The 24,653-nt window shown below is 34.4% G+C and overlaps 1 protein-coding gene across 1 annotated transcript in view; it reads left to right on the top strand.

Moving 5' to 3' along the window:
• Positions 1 to 23,632, top strand: part of LOC130246627 (CUGBP Elav-like family member 3) — a 66,320-nt gene extending 42,688 nt beyond the window's left edge. Inside the window, 12 exon segments of the mRNA XM_056479705.1 lie at positions 1,845 to 1,970; positions 8,629 to 8,708; positions 8,893 to 9,036; positions 13,450 to 13,594; positions 15,263 to 15,336; positions 15,338 to 15,413; positions 17,066 to 17,125; positions 19,564 to 19,668; positions 19,911 to 20,054; positions 23,502 to 23,554; positions 23,557 to 23,595; positions 23,597 to 23,632. Coding sequence (XP_056335680.1) covers positions 1,845 to 1,970; positions 8,629 to 8,708; positions 8,893 to 9,036; positions 13,450 to 13,594; positions 15,263 to 15,336; positions 15,338 to 15,413; positions 17,066 to 17,125; positions 19,564 to 19,668; positions 19,911 to 20,054; positions 23,502 to 23,554; positions 23,557 to 23,595; positions 23,597 to 23,632 — 1,082 coding nt within the window.
• Positions 23,633 to 24,653: the final 1,021 nt, after the last annotated feature.

Here is a 24,653-nt window from a genome sequence, read left to right as displayed (position 1 = left end):
GGCTTTAGTAGTTCTGTCTGTCTGTCTGTCATGCTATCGTTCCATCCATCCATCCATCCATCCATCCATCCATCGTTCAGTATTTCTATCTATCTTTCAATAGTTCTATCCTATCTGTCTGTCTGTCTGTCTGTAGTTCTATCATACAATAGTTCTATCTCTCCGTCTGTCCTTCGTTTGTTCATTCTATCGATCATTCCGTTGATCGTTCTGTCGTTCATTTTCTTGTCGTCAAGATGTTTTGTCTGTCTGTTGTATTGTTCTATTATCTATCTTCTGTCTGTCTGTCTGTATTGCTATCTGTAGTATTATCGTTCTATCTGTCATTCAATATTTCTATCTATCATTCAGTAGTTTTATCTATCTGTAGTTCTATCATTCAAAAGTTCTTGCTATCTATCGTTTTGTTGCTCGTTCCGTCATTCATTTGATCTATCATTCATTCTATCTCTCATTCATTCTATCTGACTGTCTGTTATATTATTTTATCGTTCTACCTATTCTTCTATTATTCAAATATTTCCATCCCTATATCCATCCATCCATCCATCCATCCATCCATCCATCCATATATCCATCCATCCATTCATATCCATCCATCCATCCATCCATCCATCCATATATTTATCCATATATCCATCCATCCATATATCCATCCATCTATATATTCATCCATCTATCCATATATCCATCCATCCATCCATTTATCCATCCATATATCCATCCATCCATCCATATATCCATCCATCCATATATCCATCCATCATATATCCATCGATCCATCATATATCCATCCATCCATCCATTTATCCATCCATCCATCCATCCATCCATCTATATATCCATCCATCCATCCATATATCCATCCATCCATCCATGTATCCATCCATCCATTTATCCATCCATCATATATCCATCCGTCCATCCATCCATCCATCCATCCATCCATATATCCATCCATCCATCCATCCATCCATATAGTCATCCATCCATCCATCCATCCATCCTTATATCCATCCATATATCCTTGCATCCATCCATCCATATATCCTTGCATCCATCCATCCATCCATCCATATATCCTTCCATCCATCCATCCATCCATATATCCATCCATCCATTCATCCGTCCATTCATCATTGCAGCTGTCAGTCTTTATAAGTAGTTCTGTTGTTCCTTCATTCCCTCATTATAACTGTCCTCTATTTTTTTTATCATTCTGTCATTCCATCAATCATAACTATCATTCTATCAGTCTATCAATTGTCATAACTAGTTCTATTGTTCTATGGTTCTGTCTGTTTTGACGTTCTCTCTATCCTTCATTCTATAATGGTCTTTAGCTGTCTAATAATCACCGCCGACTTGATTTCTGTACATTCCAGAGTGTCTGAACAGCTCATTTATGGTTGATCGTTTTGTCTCCAGTAAGCAGACACTTATTTTGTTGTACAGAAACCAGCATTTATTAATAATTCAAGAGTTCCCCATTTTAAATCCATTAAATGAACGTGAATCGAGCGCAGACTGATTTAATCATCTCTTATTGGATGAAAACGTCAACACAATTCGCAGTACAATGCAAATGCCTCTTTCATCTAAATCCTGTATTAATACACACAAACGTAAGCCCAAGCCTTTGTGTTTGGTCAGCAAGTGACAGTCTTTTATCGCCCTCTTGTGGACACTGACTTTATCGCTCCGTAAAACTTGTACTAACATGGAGTGACAAATATGCTCTGCGATGATTTGATGGTTATTGCCACTTTACAATGAAAAACGATCTCCCACAGTCGTTTCTCTCACACATGTAGATTTATCATGATGTGTGTTTCTGTGTGCAGACAGGAAGCTGTTTGTGGGGATGTTGGGAAAACAGCTGTCAGATGCCGATGTCAGAAAAATGTTCGAGCCGTTCGGGAGTATAGAGGAGTGTACAGTACTCAGAGGACCTGATGGAGCCAGCAAAGGTGTCCTATATATATTTCTCCCAATTTCTGTTTACCTTGAAAATTTGTTTTTAGCAGATTTCTAAACATAATAGTTTTAATAACCAATAGTGATAATAACCATTATAATTTTGACTTCAACTGTATACACACATTATTATTGTTATTTATTTATTATATTTATTTAATCATCATTATATCATTATATTTATTTAAGTATTCATATTTTACTATTAGTAAAAGAATGAATAATTCATACAATATTAATATGAATATTTAAAGCTTTTTAAAAAGTGGATAATTATTTAACTAATTAATTCTGATTAATATTGTATTATAAGTAATTGAATAATTATCTGATAAAATAATATTAATAATTATTGAATAGTTATTGCTAAATATTCTAGTGAAGCCCATGGATGATGATGATGATAATAATAATAGTAATAATAATAATAATAGAGTCATTAGTAAAAGTTGTTTGATTCATGTTATTATTAAAGTTATTATTGTAGATTATTAATGTATTAAAATCATGAATACTTATTCTAGTGAACCCCATTTTGCATTTTATTATTGAATTAATTTTTAAATAATACTAATTAATAAGAAAATTAATACTGATAATTTATAAAAATGTATTTATTTGATTTGTTTTATTAGCATTTCTTTATTGTTTAGTTCCATTTTATGTTCCAAGAATAATTATACCAATAGTAATTTTGACCTCAACTGTATATACTATTGTTGTTATTATATATATATATATATATATATATATATATATATATATTATAAATATTATAATTTATTTACTGTTATTTATTTATTATATTTATTTATTTTCAATATGTAATGTGTAATAATATTTTACTGTTAGTAAAAGAGTGAATAATTAATAAAATCTTTTGAAAAAATGTATACTTATTTGATTAATTCTAATTAGTATTGTATCGTAATTAAATAATTATCAGTTAAAATAATAGAAATAATTATTGAATAATTATTCCTAAATATTCTAGTGAACATGGATATTAATGATTTATCTATGTAGTATTATTTATATATTATTATTTTTATGTTTATTATATGAATTGCTTTAATAGAGTCATTAGAAAAAATTATTTGATTCATATTATTATTATTATTATTAAAGTTATTATTATAGATTAAAAATGTATTAAACGTATGATTACTTATTCTATAGTAAACCCCATTTTGCATTTTATTATTAATTTTTTTTAAAAATAATACTAATTAATAAGAAAATTAACACTGATCTTATAAAAACTGTACAACTCTGCTTAGATCCTTAATTAATCAGGGGTCGCCACAGCGGAATGAACTGCCAACTTATCCAGCGTATGTTTTACGCAGCAGATGCCCTTCCAGCTGCAAACCATCACTGGGAAACACCCATACACACTCATTCACACACATACACTAGGACCAATTTAGCTTATCCAATTCACTTATAGCGAATGCCTGTAACACATGAAACCCACACGAACACGGGGAGAACATGCAAACTCCACACAGAAATGCCAACTAACAGAGCCGAGTCTTGAACCAGCAACCTTCTTGCTGTTAGGCGATTGTGCTACCCACTGCACCACCGTGAAGCCTGTTTATATATTATTATTTTTATTATATGAATTGCTTTATTGAATCATTAGTAAAAGTTGAGTCTACATGTGTTTGATTAATATTGTTATTATTATTATTATTATAGATTATTAATGTATTACAATTACAAATAGTTATTCTAGTAAACCCCGCTTTTCATTTTATTATTAAAATTATTTATTTTTAATAATACTTAATAATAAGAAATCGAATTCTGATGATAATAAAAATGTTTATGTATTTATTTATTTGTGTTTAATAGCATTTCTTTAATGTTTAATTCCATTATTAGATTTATGATTAGTTTCTATGTATAGATTTATTAGATTAGATTTGTAGCAAATTATGTAAATCGCATGCTAGGGTATTAATTATTTAGCATATGTTAAATCATTATTTAATGATAATTAATAACTATTAATTTTCTACTATTATTTAAATGAATACTAGTAAAAATAACTATTATGCTTCATTTATTTAATTATTTATTTATTTATTAGCCTTTTTATATTGTTAAGATAAAAATATTTGTTATTAATGCTTTTATTTAATAATAATTATAGTGATAATAAAAATAATTACATTTCTTCTTTTGGATCTTTCTAGGGCTTTGATGAACCTTGTTTTCACGAACTCTTATTCTCAGCATTGATGGCACCAGACGTTGTAAATACAAGTCATTACAGATAAATAGCTTTAAAGGCTCTCCGGTTGTCTTGGCTCTTTGACTGGGACCTCAGACAATAGAAACACATCTGTAGCATCGCTATAGTAATACAGCAGAAGGGCCTGTTCACTCATGCATGTGTGTGTTGGCTAATGAATGATAGTCAGTTCGGCACAGGCTGTGATTTATAAAGTGATGGATGTGTGTGTGTGTGTATGTGCGCGCTCTGGATAATTGCGTGTGAGTGTGAATGGAACAGATGCACCTGCTGTAGTAAATCATTAACTGTTTCACTTTTAACTCTGCCAAATGTACAGATGTAGGCCTTGCAAAATAATGGAACAAATCTCAGTTTGTTGCTTTTGATTTCATTAGTTTAAGGTGAGACTTTACAGACAAAAGATATAGTAGCTTCATGCATAAAATAAAAATCAATTTAAAATGAACGCTGACTCATTTAGGATGTTAGTAAAGAATATTTACGAGAGTAAATGACAATAGTTAAGTAGTTGTTGGGTTTGGGGCTAACATGCAATTAAAAGTTTTTCTTAGGATACTATACTATACTATACCAGGTGTTTTCGAACTTTAAGGACACACCCCCCTCCAAGTTTTGTCCAATTTGTCCCCCCCAACACTTTGATGTACGTACATACAGAAAATGCTGCTTTGCAAAGCCATGTTCACTGAGCCCTGACGGTGTGGTTGAGTCGAACATTGAGTATGTTTACATGGGCAACAATACTTTAATATGATTAAAGTCTTAATTGAACTAAACAGAAAAGGAATTAAGACGTGGAGTATGCATATATTAGTGGCATTATTGAAGTAAACACCGCAATCAAACTGTTATCTACTTGTAGGACTTTTCATCGCATTTTATGACAAGATCCAGACATGCTGCTGTCAGTAAAAGACCGCACACACACACACACACACACACACACACACACACACATATCGCGAAATGCGGAAGTTTTTTTCTTTCCATTCGACGTGCGGTATCAATAAAAGCAATACTCCTGCACCAGTCCTTGATGTTCGCGCCTAATACCCCAGTTTGTCACGGGGGCATGAATAAAATGTTCATGAGTGAAAGTGAAACTGCCAAACTGCAGTTAAAGTCGAGAAATTGAAGATGAAACACCCAAAATTACATGAGACTATGCAGACATAAATTATATTATTGTCTTATTCAGATTAAAGCAAATAACTATTGCTGATGTCCATGTAAACATAGTCAGTAGTGTCTTCAAAGTGAAAGATCCAGATCGGCATCCTGCTGAGTTGATTCAGAAGGGCACTTTTTTGTGAGACGGCTCACCGGTTTTACTTTCATTCATTCACCGTCATTAGTTTTAAAAAGCACCCGCTCCATTTTTTTTGTATATATTTTACTGCAACGCATTAACTCTACAGGTGCCTGATATTTAGCTGTGGAGCTAACGTTAATCATATTATGCCCTCTAGTGAACGCATTAAAATCATCATCATAATTTACTCATGTGCACGTCTCAATGTCTCGCGCCCCCCTTAATAGGTGCTGGCACCAGTTTGAAAACCTCTATACTATACTATACTATACTATACTATACTATACTATACTATAACAAATAGCTTCTGATATAATGTGGTGAGTGAAGTATTTTTAAGGAATTTTTCACAGTATTTTCTTTAATTTTGTTCTTTTGGAGAAAGTCTTTATATTATTTCGGCTAGAATAAAAGCAGTTTTTAATTTTTAAACCATTTTAAGGTAAATGTTATTAGCCCCCTTAAGCAATATGTTTTCAATTGTCTACAGAACAAACCACTGTTATACACAGGGTGCCCGCGGGGTCTTAAAAAGTATTAAAAGTTGATAAATCAATTATGAGAAAATTAAAGTCCTTAAAAGGTATTAAAATCTTAATTTCAGTTTTACGAGGTCTTAAATTTTGTTCAAGCGTTGTCCAAAGCGTTTGACTCCAAAAAAAGCATAAATCTATTTATTTTCCTTGATCCACGCGATTGATTTGCGCCGGGCGCATCCGACCAAGCTCCTCAGTCTGGATGATGTCACGTAATTTGCGACAAACGCGGGAAGATGACGTGACGCTCTCCACATGTAGCAAAACCATACAGCAAAACAGACCGCAAAATGGGAAAAATTAAGTTTGCGTACTCCCGGTTAAAGAAAGACTAGTTTAAACAGTGGCTGAAGACTGTCGCTGACAACAACAGCGTAATTAATTCTTTCAAGCTTTTGTTTCTTCATAGCTTATCGGAGTTCTGTTGCATGGTTGTGCTCCATTCATTTATTTAACTACAACAGTTTATTAAGTTAAAGGTTTGATGCTGATTAGAACTTGAAGTGGCGATGAGGTCTTAATATTCTGAGAAGGTCTTTAAAAAGTCTTAAAGGTATTGAAATTTCCTTTAGGATTCCTGCATATAGCCTGCATACAATTACTTGTCTAATTACCCTAACCTGCCTAATTAACCTAGTTAAGCCTTTAAATGTCACTTTAAGCTGAATACTAGTATCTTGAAAAATATCTAATAAAATATTATGTACTGTCATTGTGGCAAAGACAAAATAATCAGTTATTAGAAATGACTTATTAAAACTATTAAAAAAAAACTTCTCTCGTTAAACAGAAATTGGGTAACAAAGTAGACAGGGGGGCTAATAATTCAGGAGGGCTAATATTTCTGACTTCAACTGTATATGTATGTAAATATGTAATTGGAAAAGTTTGAAAAAATGCTCCTGGAAAGTGCTTAAATTTATAAGGAAAACAAACAAAAAAATGTATTCGTTTTTTTTTTTTGGGCAGTATTTTCTAAATCGAGTGATGAAAATAAATATTCTGTAAAATCCTTTGATTTATATGCAAACAAACAAAACTTTTTCTTTGAGAAAACAACTACAAAGAAATCAGATTGATACAGATACTGGTTTTATCCAGTATTCAAATTTTTATGCCAGAAATGTATGTAGTGGACGGCACGGTGGCACATTGGGTATCTCTGTCGCCTCACAGCAAGAAGGTAACTTTTTCTGAGCCTCGGCTGGGCCAGTTGGCATTTCTGTGTGGAGTTTGCATGTTCTCCCCGTGTTCGCGTTAGTTGCCTCCAGGTGCTCCAGTTTCCCCCACAGTCCAAAGACATGCGCTATAGGTGAATTGAATAAACAAAATTGGCCCTAGTGTATGTGTGTGAATGAGTGTATGGGTGTTGGTGGTTCATTCCACTGTGGTGACCCCTGGTTAATAAATGGACTAAGCCGAAAATGAATGAATAAATGAATGAATGAATGAATGAATGTATGTAGTATTGCACATTTAATTAACTGTGCAAGTATGTAGGCTTGGATAGTTCATTTTTGTTGTCTTTTTTTTTGCCTGGAGTGTCTTGACAGTTCACCCAAAAATAAAAATGTAATCTCCATTTACTCTTCTTGAAGTAACTCCAAACCTTGTTTTTTTATTTGCGTCAAACCAAAAAGAAAATTCTATGAATGTCAATGCTTTTTAACATTCTTCATAATATCTTCTTTTGTGTTTAACATAAGAAAAAATTTCAAGAAGTGCACATTTAATTATATAATGCATCATTTGCATATTTAAGTCAAACATTTTAGAAAACTAGCGAAATAGTGTCTCCGTGGTTAGCACTGTCGCCTCACAGCAAGAAGGTTGCTGGTTCGAGTCCCAGCTGGGTCAGTTGGCACATGCACTATAGGTGAATTGGGTAAACTAAATTGGCCGTAGTGTATGTGTGTGAATGAGTGTGTATTGGTTTTTCCAGTACTGGGTTGCAGCTGGAAGGGCATCCACTGTGTAAACCATATGCTGGATAAGTTGGCGGTTCATTCCACTGTGGTGACCCCTGATGAATAAAGGGACTAAGCTGAAGGAAAATGATTAATATTTAGAAAACTTGTTATTAAGTTTGCAATTCTTAATTTAAAAAATTTTATGGGGCAAATATGTTGATGTTAGTTCATTTTTGTTACCTTTTTCACCTGCAGTGTCTTGCCTTAAAAGGAGAGTTCACCCCAAAATAAAAATGTAATCTCCATTTACTGTCCCTCAAGTAACTCCAAACCTTGTTTTTTTTTTTAAATCGTCAAAACAAAAAGAAGATATTTTGAAGAATGTCGGAAACCTGTAGCCATTGACATCTATAGTAAGAAAAAAATACTATGAATGTCAATGGTTATCAGTTTTCAACATTCTTCAAAATATCTTCTTTTGTGTTCAGCACAAAAAATAAATCAAGAAGTGGAAAGTCAATGATGACAGAATGTTGTTCTTGTATGAACTATCCCTTTAGATACTCCCACATGATGATGCCTCATTTTGCGAATTTAAATGTCAAACAATGTGTTTGTCTTTTGCAGGTTGTGCGTTTGTAAAATATCAGAGTAACGCAGAAGCGCAGGCGGCCATCAGCTCTCTTCACGGCAGCCGAACTCTCCCGGTTAGTGTTTGGCATTCAGGATTCCTCCCACAATCACGCACAACACAGCCACAGCATTGTTCACACATTCACACTCGCTCTTTGTTATATTTTTTGTTTTAACTTCACCCACTGCATATTTAACCTCCAGACTCTTCAGTTTCTCTTATTTAAGTGCGGATTTCTCTCTCTCTCTCTCCCTCAGGGCGCTTCTTCTAGTCTGGTTGTGAAGTTTGCAGACACGGAGAAGGAGCGAGGGATCAGGCGTATGCAGCAGGTGGCCTCTCAGCTGGGCGTCATCAGTCCCATGAGCCTCCACCTGGGCGCCTACAACGCCTACACACAGGCAGTGAGACACAGCACCACACAACACCATAATCTAATGCAGGAATAAACAATTCTGCAGTGTTTCCCAACCCTGTTCCTGAAGGCACACCAGCAGTACATATTCTGGATGTCTCCCTCATCTGGCCCATTCATTTCAGGTTTTGGTGTCTCTTCTAATGTTCTAATGGTGTGTTTGATTAGGAAGATGTTGAAAATGTGTATTGTTGGTGTGCCTTCAGGAACAGGGTTGGGAAACACTGCAATACTGTGCAAAAGGCCTGAGGTCTTAGGCCTCCAGTTATGTTTGTTGTTTTAGTGAGGGTATAATGACATTATATATCACTTCTGTTTCTCTTTATTCAAATACAGCCAGAAAATACAGGTTCTAGTTGGATTTTTTGAGTATAATTATTTGACATATGAAAGAAAGAGCTCAAGGAATGAAGAATGAATGAAAAATATGGAGTTTCTGTCTTGTTGTTGTCGGTATTGCCTGAATTGATGGGATTGTGAATGCTGAAAAGCACAGTCAGGTTTCAGTTCGTCATGTAAGTCTTACTAGAATGCACCTAATTTGGAATAGTTTTATTTTTTCAGCGTGATAATGAATGAAATATTGAAAATTAAAGCATATTTGGAGAGAAAAAGAGCTGACGAAACAAAGACAGTCATGAAATGGCCTCCACAGTGTCCAGACCTGAATGTTATATACAGTATGTATAGGCAATATTATAGGAGATTCACCTGGAGAGAAAAAGAAAGATAGAACATGCTAAATCTAAGGAAGAACTCGGTAACACTTTATAATAACTACACACTAAAAATCATTTATTAAGCATTAGAAAATAGTTAATTCATTATGTGTTAAGCATTAACTCTACATTAATAAAGTTAGTAAGTAGTTTATAACTGCAGCTACAAATGCTCTATTCTTGACATATAAGCACATGTATAATGTGCTTAATCCTTGTACTTTCATACTTTGTTAATGATTTATTTTTCATTACTAAATTAAGTATTGCATTATTTACAAACCAGTGGTATTTAAGAGTAGTTGAGGGTTTTTAGGATAATTCAGAATGAGTTAGTAAATGATTAATAAACTATTGAAATCAACATTTATATGTCTTATTATTCAGGCATATATTAAGGGTTACTATGTATGTTAATAAATGCTTTATTAACTCAACTTCATCTAGTTTTGTGACCTAATCTAAAGTGAGGACTATTTATGCTTTATAAATCCCTTATAAATGACAAATAAAGGCTCCGTTAAATTCTAAACAGGAAAAATGACATTATTCATTCATTTTCATTTAAAGATACACAAATGAAACTGGACTTCAAATGAAACATAAATCTTTGCAACCTTATCTAAAATAAAATAACTGTAGAGTTTAAACATTGCATCTTATTATATTGTTAAATTATTATATTATTGTTATTTTATTATATTGTTGTTTTATCCAGTTTTATGTCGTATTTTGACACTCCGGTTATTTGGTGATGTTTAAACTTTACAGTAATTTTATTTTTTAGATAAGATAGCAAATATTATTGTTCATTTGATTCTGAGCCTTTAATTGTCATTTATAAGGGATTTATAAAGCATAAATAGTCCTCACTTTAGATTAGGTCACAAAACTGGATGAAGTTGAGTTAATAAAGCATTTATTAACATATTAGTTAACTATTAGTATATGCCTGAATAATAAGATATGTAAACATTGATTTCAATAGTTTATTAATCATTTACTAACTCATTCTGAATTATCCTAAAAACCCTCAACTACTCTTAAATACCACTGGTTTGTAAATAATGCAATACTTAATTTATTAATGACAAATAAATCATTAACTAAGTATGAAAATACAATTATTAAGCACAGTATATAGGTGCTTATAAGTCAAGAATAGAGCATTTGTAGCTGCAGTTATAAACTGCTTACTAACGTTTATTAATGTAGAGTTAATGCTTAACAAATAATGAAATCACTAGATGCTAATGCTTAGTAAATGATTCATAGTGTGTAGTTATTATAAAGTGTTACCAAGAACTCTTATAAATGCTGGACGATGCTTGACATTTAAATAGCACATCATTTCAGTAAAGACTCAACAAAAAAAGTTGAAACTGAAAAAATACGGAAAAAGAAATGATCACTATCGCAATAAAATGTTTTATTATTAGTAGTATTATGGCTTCTGAAGGATTATGTGACATTGAAAACGGGAGTGTAGTGGCTTTGAAAAACGCAGCTTTGCCATCACAGGAATAAATTACATGGTAACACTTTAGTTTAGACAGTGGTGGAAAGAGTACTGAAAAATCATACTCAAGTAAAAGTACCTAACTTGCCTAAAATGTAGTGCAAGTAGAGTAAAAGTATCTGTTGTAAATATTAATCAAAGTATGAGTAAAAAGTAGACCTTTAAAAGTACTCAAGAGTAGTGAGTATTATGCTGTTAAAAGCGGATGCATTTAAATGTCATTTGTGCATGTGTGTGTAAACGTAACATTCTGTAGTGCATCTAGTTATTGCCCAGCAGGCACACAATGTCATATGACGTTAATATTAGGTTAGATTTAGGTTATGACAGGCAACCAATGATTACGTCATATTGGTAACGTCCACACAACGTCAAGCTGCAACATCATTAGACGTTGGTTTTAGGTTGGACATTGACGTTGGCCTGATGTTAAGTTCTGACGTCAGCCCGATTTTCATTTTCAAACAATATGCAACGTCCCCATGACAGTAGGGTACCACGTCAATCTGATGTCATGTTGTCTGCTGAGTGTTTAAGGTCATTTCTGTCATCATACAGTAAACATCCATTATCTTCTCATCAGAGGCATGCATCTAAACAGTCTCTGGGTCAATGCGTGTAAAGATTTTGGACATCTTCTTGGACACTTTTAATGCTTCTAAACAGTTTTCTGCAATTATAAATACAATGTCTTTATAAACATGTCTTGAGGTAGTTCATTATGATGCGATTTACCTTCTATGTGCGATTTGATTGGACAGGAATCACAGGACTGATTTCTCTAATCCTCATAGACAGGAAAAAATAAAGAAGTGACTGCAGGTTGAAGGAAAGTAGTGGAGTAAAAGTACAGATACTGCACTAAAAATGTACTCAATGGAAAGTAAAAGTACACATCTATAAAACTACTTAGTAAATTACAATTCCTGAGAATTTGAGTATTTGTAATTTGTTATTTTACACTGAGTTTAGGTCACAATTTGTGCTATTATTTACTGGCTTTTATTATTAAGATATTTACTACTCGTTAGTAGTTATAAAGCAGTATCTTATTCCACATCCCTAATCCTACCCAAAACCTAAAGTCAACTTCTGACTTACTAACTAATAATAAACCGCTGATTAGTAGTTGATTACATGTTAAAACACATTGGATTATGAGTTATTCATATTAATATTACTGTAAATAGTATTGATATATTTGAACAGCTACACATAAACTGGATAATAACGCATTTCTTAAAGGGGTTATTCATAAAACTCTCATGACATCCTCATAATCATGAATATGATTTTATGCATGCTAATAACAACTGCCATTAACTGTCATTCTTAAGTTATGTCATTTTAAGTGTTAAGGTGACATTTGTTTGAGACGTCTGTTGTTGTTATGATGCATCATAACCTGTTTTTCCTCATGAAACGGGACATTAGCTACACAACATCACTTGTCATAAATTTGTCATAAACATGATTGTCATGAGGCCATTACAATCATAAATCATGTCATGATTATAAATGTTTCATGACAGTCTTATGAACACAACCCCTCCGGTATGTGGTACCATAATTAAACTACAAGGTAAAATTTATAATCATTCCAGCTTGTCCATCATGGAACTTTAATGTACTAGGATTTAGTTTGAAAACACTGTGGAATGATGTTAAACTGGGCTTAAAGTAATGACTGGAGGCTGCGTTGGTTTCGGTAACAAAAATACTTTCATAATTACTTTGCGTTCTGCAAAACGGGAAGTCCTAATTGGAATGGTTTGAGATAATAACCTCAGTTCAACCTCTGCACAGGACTCCAACTAACAGTTTAAAGGGACTGTTCAGCCAAAAATGGAATTTACTTGCCATTTACTCATTCTCAAATGGTTCCACACTTTATGTTGTACACTTCATAAGGTATTTTGAGAAATGCTAGAAACCAACAGCCACTGACTTCTATAGTAAGAAAAAACATGGCTTCCAGTTTCCAACATACTTCAATATATCTTTTTTTTCGAAGTCCAGCAGAAAAAGGAAACTCAAACAGGTTTGCAACAGGTGGTATGAGAGTAAACATTGACATTTAAAGGCTGAACTTTGCCTTTAATATATAAAAGCACTATTGACCAAATCTTTAGATTAACTTGTTAGTTTTTCTTCTTCTCATCAGCTTGTCCAGCAGCAGGCGTTGGTTGCTCAGTCTGCATATCTGTCTCCGGTTGCGACGGTTGCAGCAGTGCAGATGCAGCAATTGGCAGCTCTCAACCCCAGCAGCATCATCGCTACACCCATCGCCTCAATCACGCCCTCCTCAGGTACATCAAAAGCAACCAAAAGGGTCCAAAATGGTTTCTATTATTGCAAGTTCTGTAATAATAATAATAATAATAATAATAATAATAATAATAATAATAATAATACTTTGTTTTATTTGTAAATGGCGCCCTTCTGGACAGCCAAGGTCGCCTTAGAACAAGCATCAACAGCCATACCAGAACAAATAAAATGTTGCCAAACAAAATTTTAATGTTGAGTTGCAGGTATAAACACATCGTGAGTATAAAATAACATGATAAAAGATAGTAAAAGAAAGCCTGCTTAAAAAGATGGGTCTTGAGACAAGATTTAAAAGTGTTAAGACTATCACTGCTCCTTAGATCCAGGGGAAGCGAGTTCCATAATTGAAGAGCCGCGGAGCTAAAAGATCTGGCTTCCATTGTGCTCAATCTAGTGCGAGGTGGCACCAAAAGGAAAGAGTTGGCTGATCTAAGAGTGCAAAAATGGGTATAAATATGGAGACGTTCGGTCAGATATTGAGGAGCAAGATTATGAAGTGCCTTGAAAGTGAGAAGTAGTATTTTAAAATCAATACAAAACCCGAAGTCAGTGAAGCTGATAGAGAAGGGGTGTGACATGTTTGTAAGAAAAAGTCCTAGAGATGGCACGAGCTGCAGAGTTCTGAAGCAGTTGGAGTTTATGGAGAAGTGTAGAAGGAAGCCTAGAAAGAAGTGCATTACAGTAGTCAAAACGTGAAGTAACTAAGACATGGAGGAGAATTGCTGTGTTGTATGATGTAAGAGAAGGGCGGAGATGAGTGATATTACGCAGGTGGAAATATTCAGTACGCATATTGATGTGACCTTCAAACAAGAGTGTGCTATCCAAGATAACACCCAAACGCTTTACTTGCACAGAGGGAAGAATTGTGTCATTATCAATGTCTATTGTAAAATTATCAGCTTTATCCAAAACACTTTTAGCCCCGATGAGAAGGGCTTCAGTTTTGTCACTATTTAATTTTTAAATGTTAGCTGAAAGCCAGATTTTTATTTCAGCTAAACATCTACTCAAAGCAGAAGGAGGGAAAAAAACTGGAGGGCTTCGTGGACTGTGTCATCAGCATAGCAGTGAAATTGTATGTTGTATTTTCTAAAAATGTGACCAAGAGGCAGTAAATGTTTAGTTCTGTTTACACAGGGCATGAAACGTCCTGTGAGGTGCTTTAAAATGTGCATTTTTATTTGGTATTTGTCAAAATTTCAACTGAAACATGAAGACAGGGCAGTGACTCCTCCCTTTTTTAAAAACAGCCAATAGCGTTTTGTTTAAAGTGGTTGAGAAAAACCTATCCTTATATTCTAATCTCTTCAAAGCTGTTACTCCAGAAGGTAAGCACTTTAGTGTATAGTGATGAGCCCTTCCCAATAGAAAGGAGTGTTTGTTTGGAAGCGATACATCCCATAACGATTTATGTATGTTCAGTCAGTAGGTGGTCTTCAAACAAACGCACATCTATACTACTACAGCAATACAATAGTAAGTGTTTTTGACCACCTGTGAATGTGGTCAAGTGTGGACTAGCTTAAAGCATTTCAGACCCCATGTGCACCTGTACTTGACATCCTCCACTTGTGAACAGATCTACAAAAGCACATGTTAATACAGCTGTTGTTGAAGTTTGAACGTGTGCGTTTGTGCTGTAGGTACGAGCACCCCTCCAACCATCGCCGCCACACCTGTGCCTGCTCTGCCTCCACCCATCGCAGTCAACAGTTACCCCACCGGTCCCTGCAGCGCCCAATGGCCAGTCTGCCTCCGAAGCACTCTACACTAACGGGGTCCACCCATATCAGGGTGAGCAACTTCCTGCAGTCTCTAGAATTTCACAATGCTATATTGAATTGAAGTTGTGACGTATCAGTGACGTATGGAATACTGTTTCCGGGACCAAGTCGCCACTCATTTGAATTGGGAAAATATTCGTTTATGGCCACTTTTTTGTCCTAACACACATTAAAGTGAATTTTATTAAAAATCATGGTGTACACAGCAGTATCTGGGCTTGCTGCATCACAAATACCCAAATTTTAACATTCATTCATTTTCTTTTCGGCTTAGTCCCTTAATTATTCCGGGGTCGCCACAGCGGAATGAACCGCCAACTTACCCAGCACATGTTTTATGCAGCGGATTCCCTTCCAGCTGCAACCCATCTCTGCGAAACATCCATACACACTTATTCGCACTCATTCACTACAGGCAAATTTAGCCTACCCAATCCACCTGTACCGCATGTCTTTGGACTGTGGGGGAAACCGGAGCACCCATAGGTGCTTTTCGAAAGTAATACATCGCTTTGTAAACATTTATTATAAAAAAATCGAAGGAAAATCGGCACACTGCCACTTCAGCTCTCATAAAGTCCTTTGATATCACATAACACAACGTTTCGACCTACACTGTCTTCATCAGGTAAACCAGTGTGCCGATTTTCCCTTAATCTTTTGCTACTTTGTTCATTTTTGATCGAGCACCTGCCTTTGAGGTTTTTAGATGTGCACACATTTCTGTTTTGTTTGCTAAACGCTTATTATTACCATTTAATGAGTCTCCCTATACAGTTTGATAGAGCGCTTGGACCCGGAAGTCGCTTCGCATTACGTCACACTTAACAAAAGGTTGTTTAGTAAATATACTCGCAGTACTCAATATTTGACTATAATAGCAAAAGGTTCATGTGTCCTGTACATTTATAATGACTATAATAAAAATATTAATCACTAATATGTAATTTCTCCCCAATGATTCAGAGAGAACACGCTAAACTTTCATTCAGTGTGACTGTGTTTAGTGTAATATTCTCAATAATAAATCTGACAAGTCTTATTTCCAAAAACTGTTTGATTAAATATTATAAGACTCTTGAAAGCATCACACAGCAGCTACATTAAAAAATTAATTATCATTTAAATCTGCTTGGTTTCACCCATTTTCCAGAAAGAAAATTTCAGTAGTTTATAAATAATATAGTAAAATGTGGTATAATCAATTATAAACACACATGTTTGTTTTTGTGAATTGTGGGGACATTACATAGGTTTCCATTGTTTTTAAACCGTACAAACTGTATTTTCTATTGCCCCAACCCTCACAGGAAACTGTGTACAGTTTTACTTTCTGACAAAAAACTCATTCTGTGTGATTTTATAAGCTTTTGACATCAGCAATGTCCTCATATTTCATCACCTTGTTGTAATACCTGTAATATCTATGTCATTATACAGATTTGTCCTGATATGTCACAAAAACTCGTGCACACACACACTCTAGTGAGTGCAACAGAAATAAATATGTTGTAATATATCTGTATTACAGGAAATAACTACAGAAAATTGTGTTCATAAGTTATTTCTATTATTATTACTTTTATTTCGACCGCTTTCTGTTTCATTCCAACTGACTCGTTCTATTATTCTAATCGTTTTGGATGTTTTTCTGTCTTTCAGCTCAGAGTCCTGCGTTGGATCCTCTCCAGCAGGCGTATACAGGCATGCAGCACTACACGGGTGAGGCTTCTCGACTCAACAAACTCCATTCAAGACTTGTCAACAGTGAAGAATGTGGCATAAAATACTCCCCTTTTTATTTTTTTAATAGATTGTATTACAAACAATCTGCTTGGAACAGTTTGGAGCAGTTAAAGCTTTTAACCCAATTCAAGGAGTCAATTCAGTGTAATGAAAATAAAATTGCTGTCCAAATTTGTAATGATTTTTACGGCAGAACTGAAGATTTCGATTTCTGGTTTAGAGCCTTTACCAATCGAATATTAATAATTAATTTTCCTATATGCATTTTTGCAAGTAAACTGATGAATAATGATGAAATGAATTACTGAACGAAGTGATTTGTTAATGTGGATTGTTCAATCGAACTGATTCATCTCAATTAAAGCAGATTCATAACAGTATCAGTGGATATTTTTGCTACAGAGGTTTAATTAAAACATCTTTTTTTACACCACAAAGGTGGCACAGAAACCCTTCTGGAAGTTACTAGCTGGGATAATTTTAGGTTTATGCTACAGCAGGGAAAATAACTATTGTAAACGTCATGTTTTTCCTGGGAGTAATATTTCTAAAGGAGCTGTTGACATAAAATTAAAGCAGATTTGATAAAAACCCAAACAATACAAACATAAAAATAAAACAAAGCAAAAAATCTGTAAAATTAGTTATGTGTAATAATAATGAAATCACACAGGGAGAAAGTACTGAACTACTGAAATGTATTTAATACTTTATAATATAAAGGCTTTTTTGGTGATGGCAGCTTAAAGATGCCTCTCATATGGAGAATAAAGTCACATCCATTGCTCGGGTTTGAGTTTTTCACAGACTTCAGCAGAGTGTAAATTGTTCTGTAGGTCTCGTCTATCAAATCTGATCCTTATTTAGTATTTTCTATTGGATTCACATCGGGTGATTGGCTGGGCCATTCCACAGCTTTGTTTTTTTTCTCTGAAAACATTTGAGAAGTGGCTGTGTTTTGGATCATTGTCTTGCTGAAATTTCCACTCTGGTTTCATCTTCATCATCCTGATAATGTAGATGTTGGACTGAAGCAGCTTATATTACAATGCTGAAGGGCAAAAGGTTTGCTGATAAAACTGCTGAGAGATTTCAGCTGCTGTCTGGGCCTTCACTGCCTTTCTACACCTCTCTTGCTTCATGTGTTCAGTACGTTTCCCCTGTGTCATTTCATTTTATTACACACAACTTAATTTGTAAACCAATTAGATTTATTTTCTTTGTATATATGGACTTCTTAGGTTGTTACCAACATCCGGTCACAATTTCAAGCCAACAGCACCTTTAGAAATATGTTTTCTGTGAAAAATGGTGACTTTATACTTACTTTCCCAGCTGTACATGGCTTCTGTGTCTAAAGTACTTTTAAGGGGTAGTTGATCCAAAACTGAAAACTCTCGTCATCATTTGCTCATCATCCTCTTGTTGAAATCCTATTTGTTTGAACATGAAATAAGATATTTTAAAGAAAGCTGTGAAACTAGATCCATTGATATCCCTAGCATTTGTTTTTCCTAGCATGGAAGTCAACGGTTACAGGTTTTCGCCTTCTTTAAAATACATAAAACCTATATATTGGAAATAACCTTTAAAATACAGAATATATATATATTATAGTTACTAATGAATTAGTTATTAGTAGGGTGAGGCAAGATCTACGGATGTTTTTTGCTATTTATGCACAGAATTTTGTAAAAAATCTGCAGATTTACAGTATGCGGAATATACCTTTCATACCGTTTTAACGTTTATTTAAGGTTTACAATTTAAATCCAATTAGATTCACTTTATTTGGTAAACAAAGCAAGTCTCTCATATAATATATCTACTAAAAGACAGAAAATATCACTTTACAAACTGAATTGTAAGTAAATCAATAAACATTTTCATATTAGCCAATAATATTACTAAATTTATTTATACTGAATAAATATAAATTTACACAGATTTACACACGTAAATAAATAGACTCAACGATGGGCTAAAATCTGCGGATTTCTGCACACACAGATTCCATGTGGGCCTAATTAACAATAACTAATGAAGTTATGATAATAACCTTAACTCCTCTGATTTTGAGTGTAATGCAATAATGTGTAAAGCTGCTTTGAAGCAATAATTATTGTCAAAAGTGCTAAACAAATAAACTTAAATTGATCTAAATAGAAAATTTTTACTAATGTTCAACAGAATAAAGAAACTCAGAGTGTACATTTCCATTTTTGGGTGAACTATCCTTTTAAAAGTGTTCACTAGCCGAGATGGCCTGCACTATTTTTACAGCAGGGCCGACAAGTGCACTTTGTCTTCCTCAAGGTCTTATCTGCTCAAAATACAAACGCAGACCTCAGAATGGCTCTTGAAAGCATTACTTTACCCAGGTCTCATGTTTAACCTCATTACTCCACCCACAGCTACATATCCCGCTGCTTATGGATTGGTCGGTCAACCGTTCCCACATCAGCCCACCTTGGTTGCCCAGCAACCCCAACAGCCGCAGCAGCTGCAACAACGAGAAGGTAGCGACGTCATTTCCTGTCCCACTGACTACCACGACCACCGACATCCTGTTTTTGATTATTCCCCAGTCTATTATTGAACATGTCATTGTTCTCTGCTGAATCTCATGCTGCGACTTTATTCCTTTAGGATTTAACATGATTAATTCCTTTTTTGACCACAGAATTCTGATAGAATCTATCATTTCTAATGTATCATGTATCAAAATATCTCATTTCTTTTCTCTTCTATCTCTCTCCAGGACCAGAGGGCTGCAATATCTTTATTTATCATCTGCCGCAGGAGTTCACCGACTCGGAGATGCTGCAGATGTTTCTGCCCTTCGGTAACGTCATCTCAGCCAAGGTGTTCGTTGACCGTGCCACCAATCAGAGCAAATGCTTTGGTGAGTGATTTCCAAAGAGCATGTGGAGGCTTTTGATTGACAGAACTCAATAAATATATGATGAAATTATTAGATTTTATGGCATGTTACAATAAATAATGGCCATTAAAGAGAACCTATTATGCAAAAATCACTTTTATAAGGGGTATAAACACAGTTGTGTGGCAACAGTGTGTGAATACAACCAGCTTCTAATGGTAAAGATTTAATAATTTGATATTTTTATAATCACACTTAATGAAAACAGTCTGCAGAAACACTTTGATTGACATTCTCCCTTGGACGTGTCATCAGAGGGGGAAAGCCCCACCCAGTAGTAATGATCTCTCCCTCATTAGCATATGACACTAGTCTTGTTTTTGAATCTGCCACTATGCTGACACGTAGGCATTTGTAGGCCCGCCCTCTTTTAAAACGAGCACAATCTCATTTGAATTTAAAGCGACAGTCACCAAAATGGCCCAATTTAGATCAAAGCCTTAAAGGGGGCAGATTCAAAGAGTTATAAAACATTATTTGTGGGGTATTTTGAGCTGAAACGACATATACACTCTATTGGGACGTCAGAGACTTTACATCTTGTAAAAGAGCCATAATAGGTCCTCTTTAAATGTTTAGATTAGATTAGATTCTAATAGGTCCTCTTTAAATGTTGGGATAAATAAGGTGTAAAATATTTGACTGTAACAATACATAGGGTGTGAAACATTACCTGAAATTCATCTTAAAATAAAAAAGGAAATGTAAAAAAAAAATGAGGCAGACAAATAATTGAATATTATCAATAAAAAATGTGGCCTTATGTCACACAGATATATTTTAGGAAAGCCAGAGTATACATGGTATGGGTCAAAATAATTGACTTTACTTTTAGAGGCCAAAAATCTTTAGAATATTAAGTAAAGATCCTGTTCCATCAAGATATTTAGTAGATTTCCAATTGTAAATGTATCAAAACATATTTTTTTGATTAGTAATGTGCATTGCTAAGCACTCCATTTAGACAGTGTTTTTGTTTTCTCAGCCAAATATTGCACAATAACATGGTGACTTGAAATTCAAGCTATGGCTCATGTAACATTTGTGAATATAGTTACAAAAATCTATTTCTGTTTAATTTAGCTAAAATTTAAATTTGAAATGAGTAAATAAAAATTTATTAAACTTATATTTAAAATATGACAATGAAATAAAATGCTAACAGAAAATGTTAAACTTATTAGGGCTAATGGAATCTACATTTCATCAGTGTTAATAAACGGAATTCACTCCCTATTTTTATATAATTATTTTAAGATTTTAATTATTGAAAAACATTTATATTAAAACATGCTAATTCATAGCGAGAATCATACTAAAAACATGCTAATTCATGTTAGAAACATGTTAGCAACATGCTAAGTCATGTTAGAATCATGCTAATATGCAAATTTGTGTTAGAAGCATGCTGACAACATGCTAATTCATGTTAGAATCATGCTAACACGCAAATTTGTGTTAGAAGCATGCTGACAACATGCTAATTCATGCTACAATCTTAGTAACATGTTAATTCCTGTTAGAAACGTCTTAGCATGTTAATTCATACTATAAACATGATAACAACATGCTAATTCATACTAGAATTGATGCTAACAACATGTTAATCTATGACAAAAAACAATGTAACAACATGCTAATTCATACTAGAATGATGCTAACAACATGCTAATCTATGATAGAAACAATGTAACAACATGCTAATTCATGCTAGAAACATGCCAACAAATTTGCAACCTTATACTAGAATAATGTTAACAACATGCTAATTCATACTAGAAACATGCAAACAACATGCTAATTCATGCTAGAAACATGCGAGTAAATATGCTAATTCATACTAGAATTATGCTTACCATGTTGAATTATACTAGAAACATGCTAACAACGTGCTTTTTCAAACTAGAATGATGTTAACAACATGGTTATGCTAGAAACATGCTAGTAAATATGCAAATTCATACCAGAATCATGCTAAAAACATGTTAATTCATACTAGAAACATGTTAACAACATGCTAATTCATACTAGAAGAATGCTAACAACATGCTAATTTATGATAGAAACAAAGTAACAACATGCTAATTCATACTAGAATGATGTTAACAACATGCTAGTTCATGCTAGAAACATGCTAGCAAATATGCACATTCATACTAGAATCATGCTAACATGTTAATTCATACTAGAAACATGCTGACAACATGCTAATTTATACTAGAAGGATGCTAACAACATGCAAATTTATGATAGAAACATGCCAACAAATTTGCAACCTTATACTAGAATCATGTTAACAACATGCTATTCATACTAGAAACATGCAAACAACATGCTAATTCATGCTAGAAACATGCAAGTAAATATGCTAATTCATACTAGAATTATGCTTACCATGTTGAATTATACTAGAAACATGCTAACAAACGTGCTATTTCAAACTAGAATGATGTTAACAACATGGTTATGCTAGAAACATGCTAGTAAATATGCAAATTCATACCAGAATCATGCTAAAAACATGTTAATTCATACTAGAAACATGTTAACAACATGCTAATTCATACTAGAAGAATGCTAACAACATGCTAATTTATGATAGAAACAAAGTAACAACATGCTAATTCATACTAGAATGATGTTAAACCAACATGCTAGTTCATGCTAGAAACATGGTAGCAAATATGCAAATTCATACTAGAATCATGCTAACATGTTAATTCATACTAGAAAACATGCTGACAACATGCTAATTTATACTAGAAGGATGCTAACAACATGCAAATTTATGATAGAAACAAAGTACAACATGCTAATTCATAGTAGAATGATGTTAACAACATGCTAGTTCATGCTAGAAAACATGCTAACAAATTTGCAAACTTATACTGAAACATGTTAACAACATGCAAATTCATACTAGAGACACTGCAACAACATGCTATAAACATGCTTGTGAATATGCAAAAATCATACTAGAATCATGCTAACAACATGGTAATTCAAACTAGAAACCGCTAACAACACGCTAATTCCTGTTAAATATTTTAGCAACATAATTCATGTTAAAACAATATTAGCGACATGCTATTTCATTTTAAAAGCATTGTGAAGTAATGCTCGAAACATGCTAACTACATGCCTTTCTCAAGCTACCATAAAGTTAGCTTTCAAACATTAATATCTAATTTTATATCATTATTTATAGACTTTAATCATTGAAAAACATTCAATGGTACGTTTGACGATTTCACTATATATTTCTATTCTCTCGTATTATAATCTCTCCATGGCTGTAAGCAGAAGTGTGTTCATTAAGGTGACCTGTAGATCATCAGTTCCTTGCTCACACAAAGCTTTTCGTCTTCTCGTTGTTTCTCGTTGCTGGTCTTGTCCTTCATGTCGCAGGTTTCGTAAGCTTCGACAAACCCGGCGAGCGCACAGCCGCCATCCAGGCCAATGAACGGCTTTTCAGATCGGCATGAAGAGGCTCAAAGTGCAGGCTGAAGAGGCCTAAAGACGCCAACCGTCCATACTGAGACAACAGGTGAGCATAACTCTCGCAGCGTTTCTAAACGAACTAAGCAGTTTTTGACTAATTGAAAATTGTAACCTCTGATCTAATGATGTGTTAGTTTAATATACTTAAACTAAATAAAATCAGCATTAAAAAAAGAAAAAAATAAATAAACGTAGTGGAAAGGAAAAGAATAAGCACTCATTAATTTTTACTTTGTTTATTGTTTTTGTGCTGTGTCATTGTTCACTCTCCTGCCAAAAAAACCCCGATCAAACAAACAAACACAAGCTCATCCACACCAAGGCTGCCCCGTCCAATCATAACGCGTGCGGAGACCACGTCGCTATGGCTACGGTGGCCTAGCAAACCATAAGCTCCCCCTTCCTCCCACAGCGTTTGGTTTGTAAGTTGATTGGCCTGTGTTGGTTGCTGTGGCCATATATTCCTGCCTGTGATGGTTGCCATTAGCAGTTTTGTTTTTTGGCCCTTTGTCATGTATCCTCCATGCTGAGAGTGCATGGCGGGTGACCGTGGTGACTATGGACTGTGTTTGGTGCGTTGTGACTCTCTCTCTCTTTTTGTTTTACACATACTGATCAATAACTGACACTGCACTTCTGTGATTCTTTTACCCTCAACCGTAGACAATGGAGTTACTCCAACTCAATTGAACCCTATTCAACTCTAATCAACCAGCTCAATGTGCTGCTTTTGGGGTGGATTTTGTTTTTGATCAGTCTCCTCTGTGTTTTGTTTGGTCATGACTCTATTTCTTACACAAAGTACTCCCATATGTAGTCTGGTGCTGTTCTAGTTACTGTGAATGTGGGGTGGGTTTGTATTTGATTCCAAGGGAGTTTGTGCTAGTGGGTATGCTGTTTCGTGCCAACGAGTGAGCTTGTGTGTACGTGCTTGCGTGAATGAATGGTGCGAAGCAAGCGTGCGTTTGAGCGTGAGAGCGAGCGAGAGGTAGGGAACTCATTCATTATATCTCTCAAACCTCTCACGCTGAGGTTTGAGGTGACACTCTGTGGTTGTTT

The sequence above is a fragment of the Danio aesculapii genome, chromosome 19 (genome assembly GCF_903798145.1).
Source record: "Danio aesculapii chromosome 19, fDanAes4.1, whole genome shotgun sequence".
In the NCBI taxonomy this organism is placed as follows: Eukaryota; Metazoa; Chordata; class Actinopteri; order Cypriniformes; family Danionidae; genus Danio; species Danio aesculapii.
Note: the sequence above shows the minus strand (reverse complement) of the source record. Positions and strands in the feature narration are given on the sequence as shown.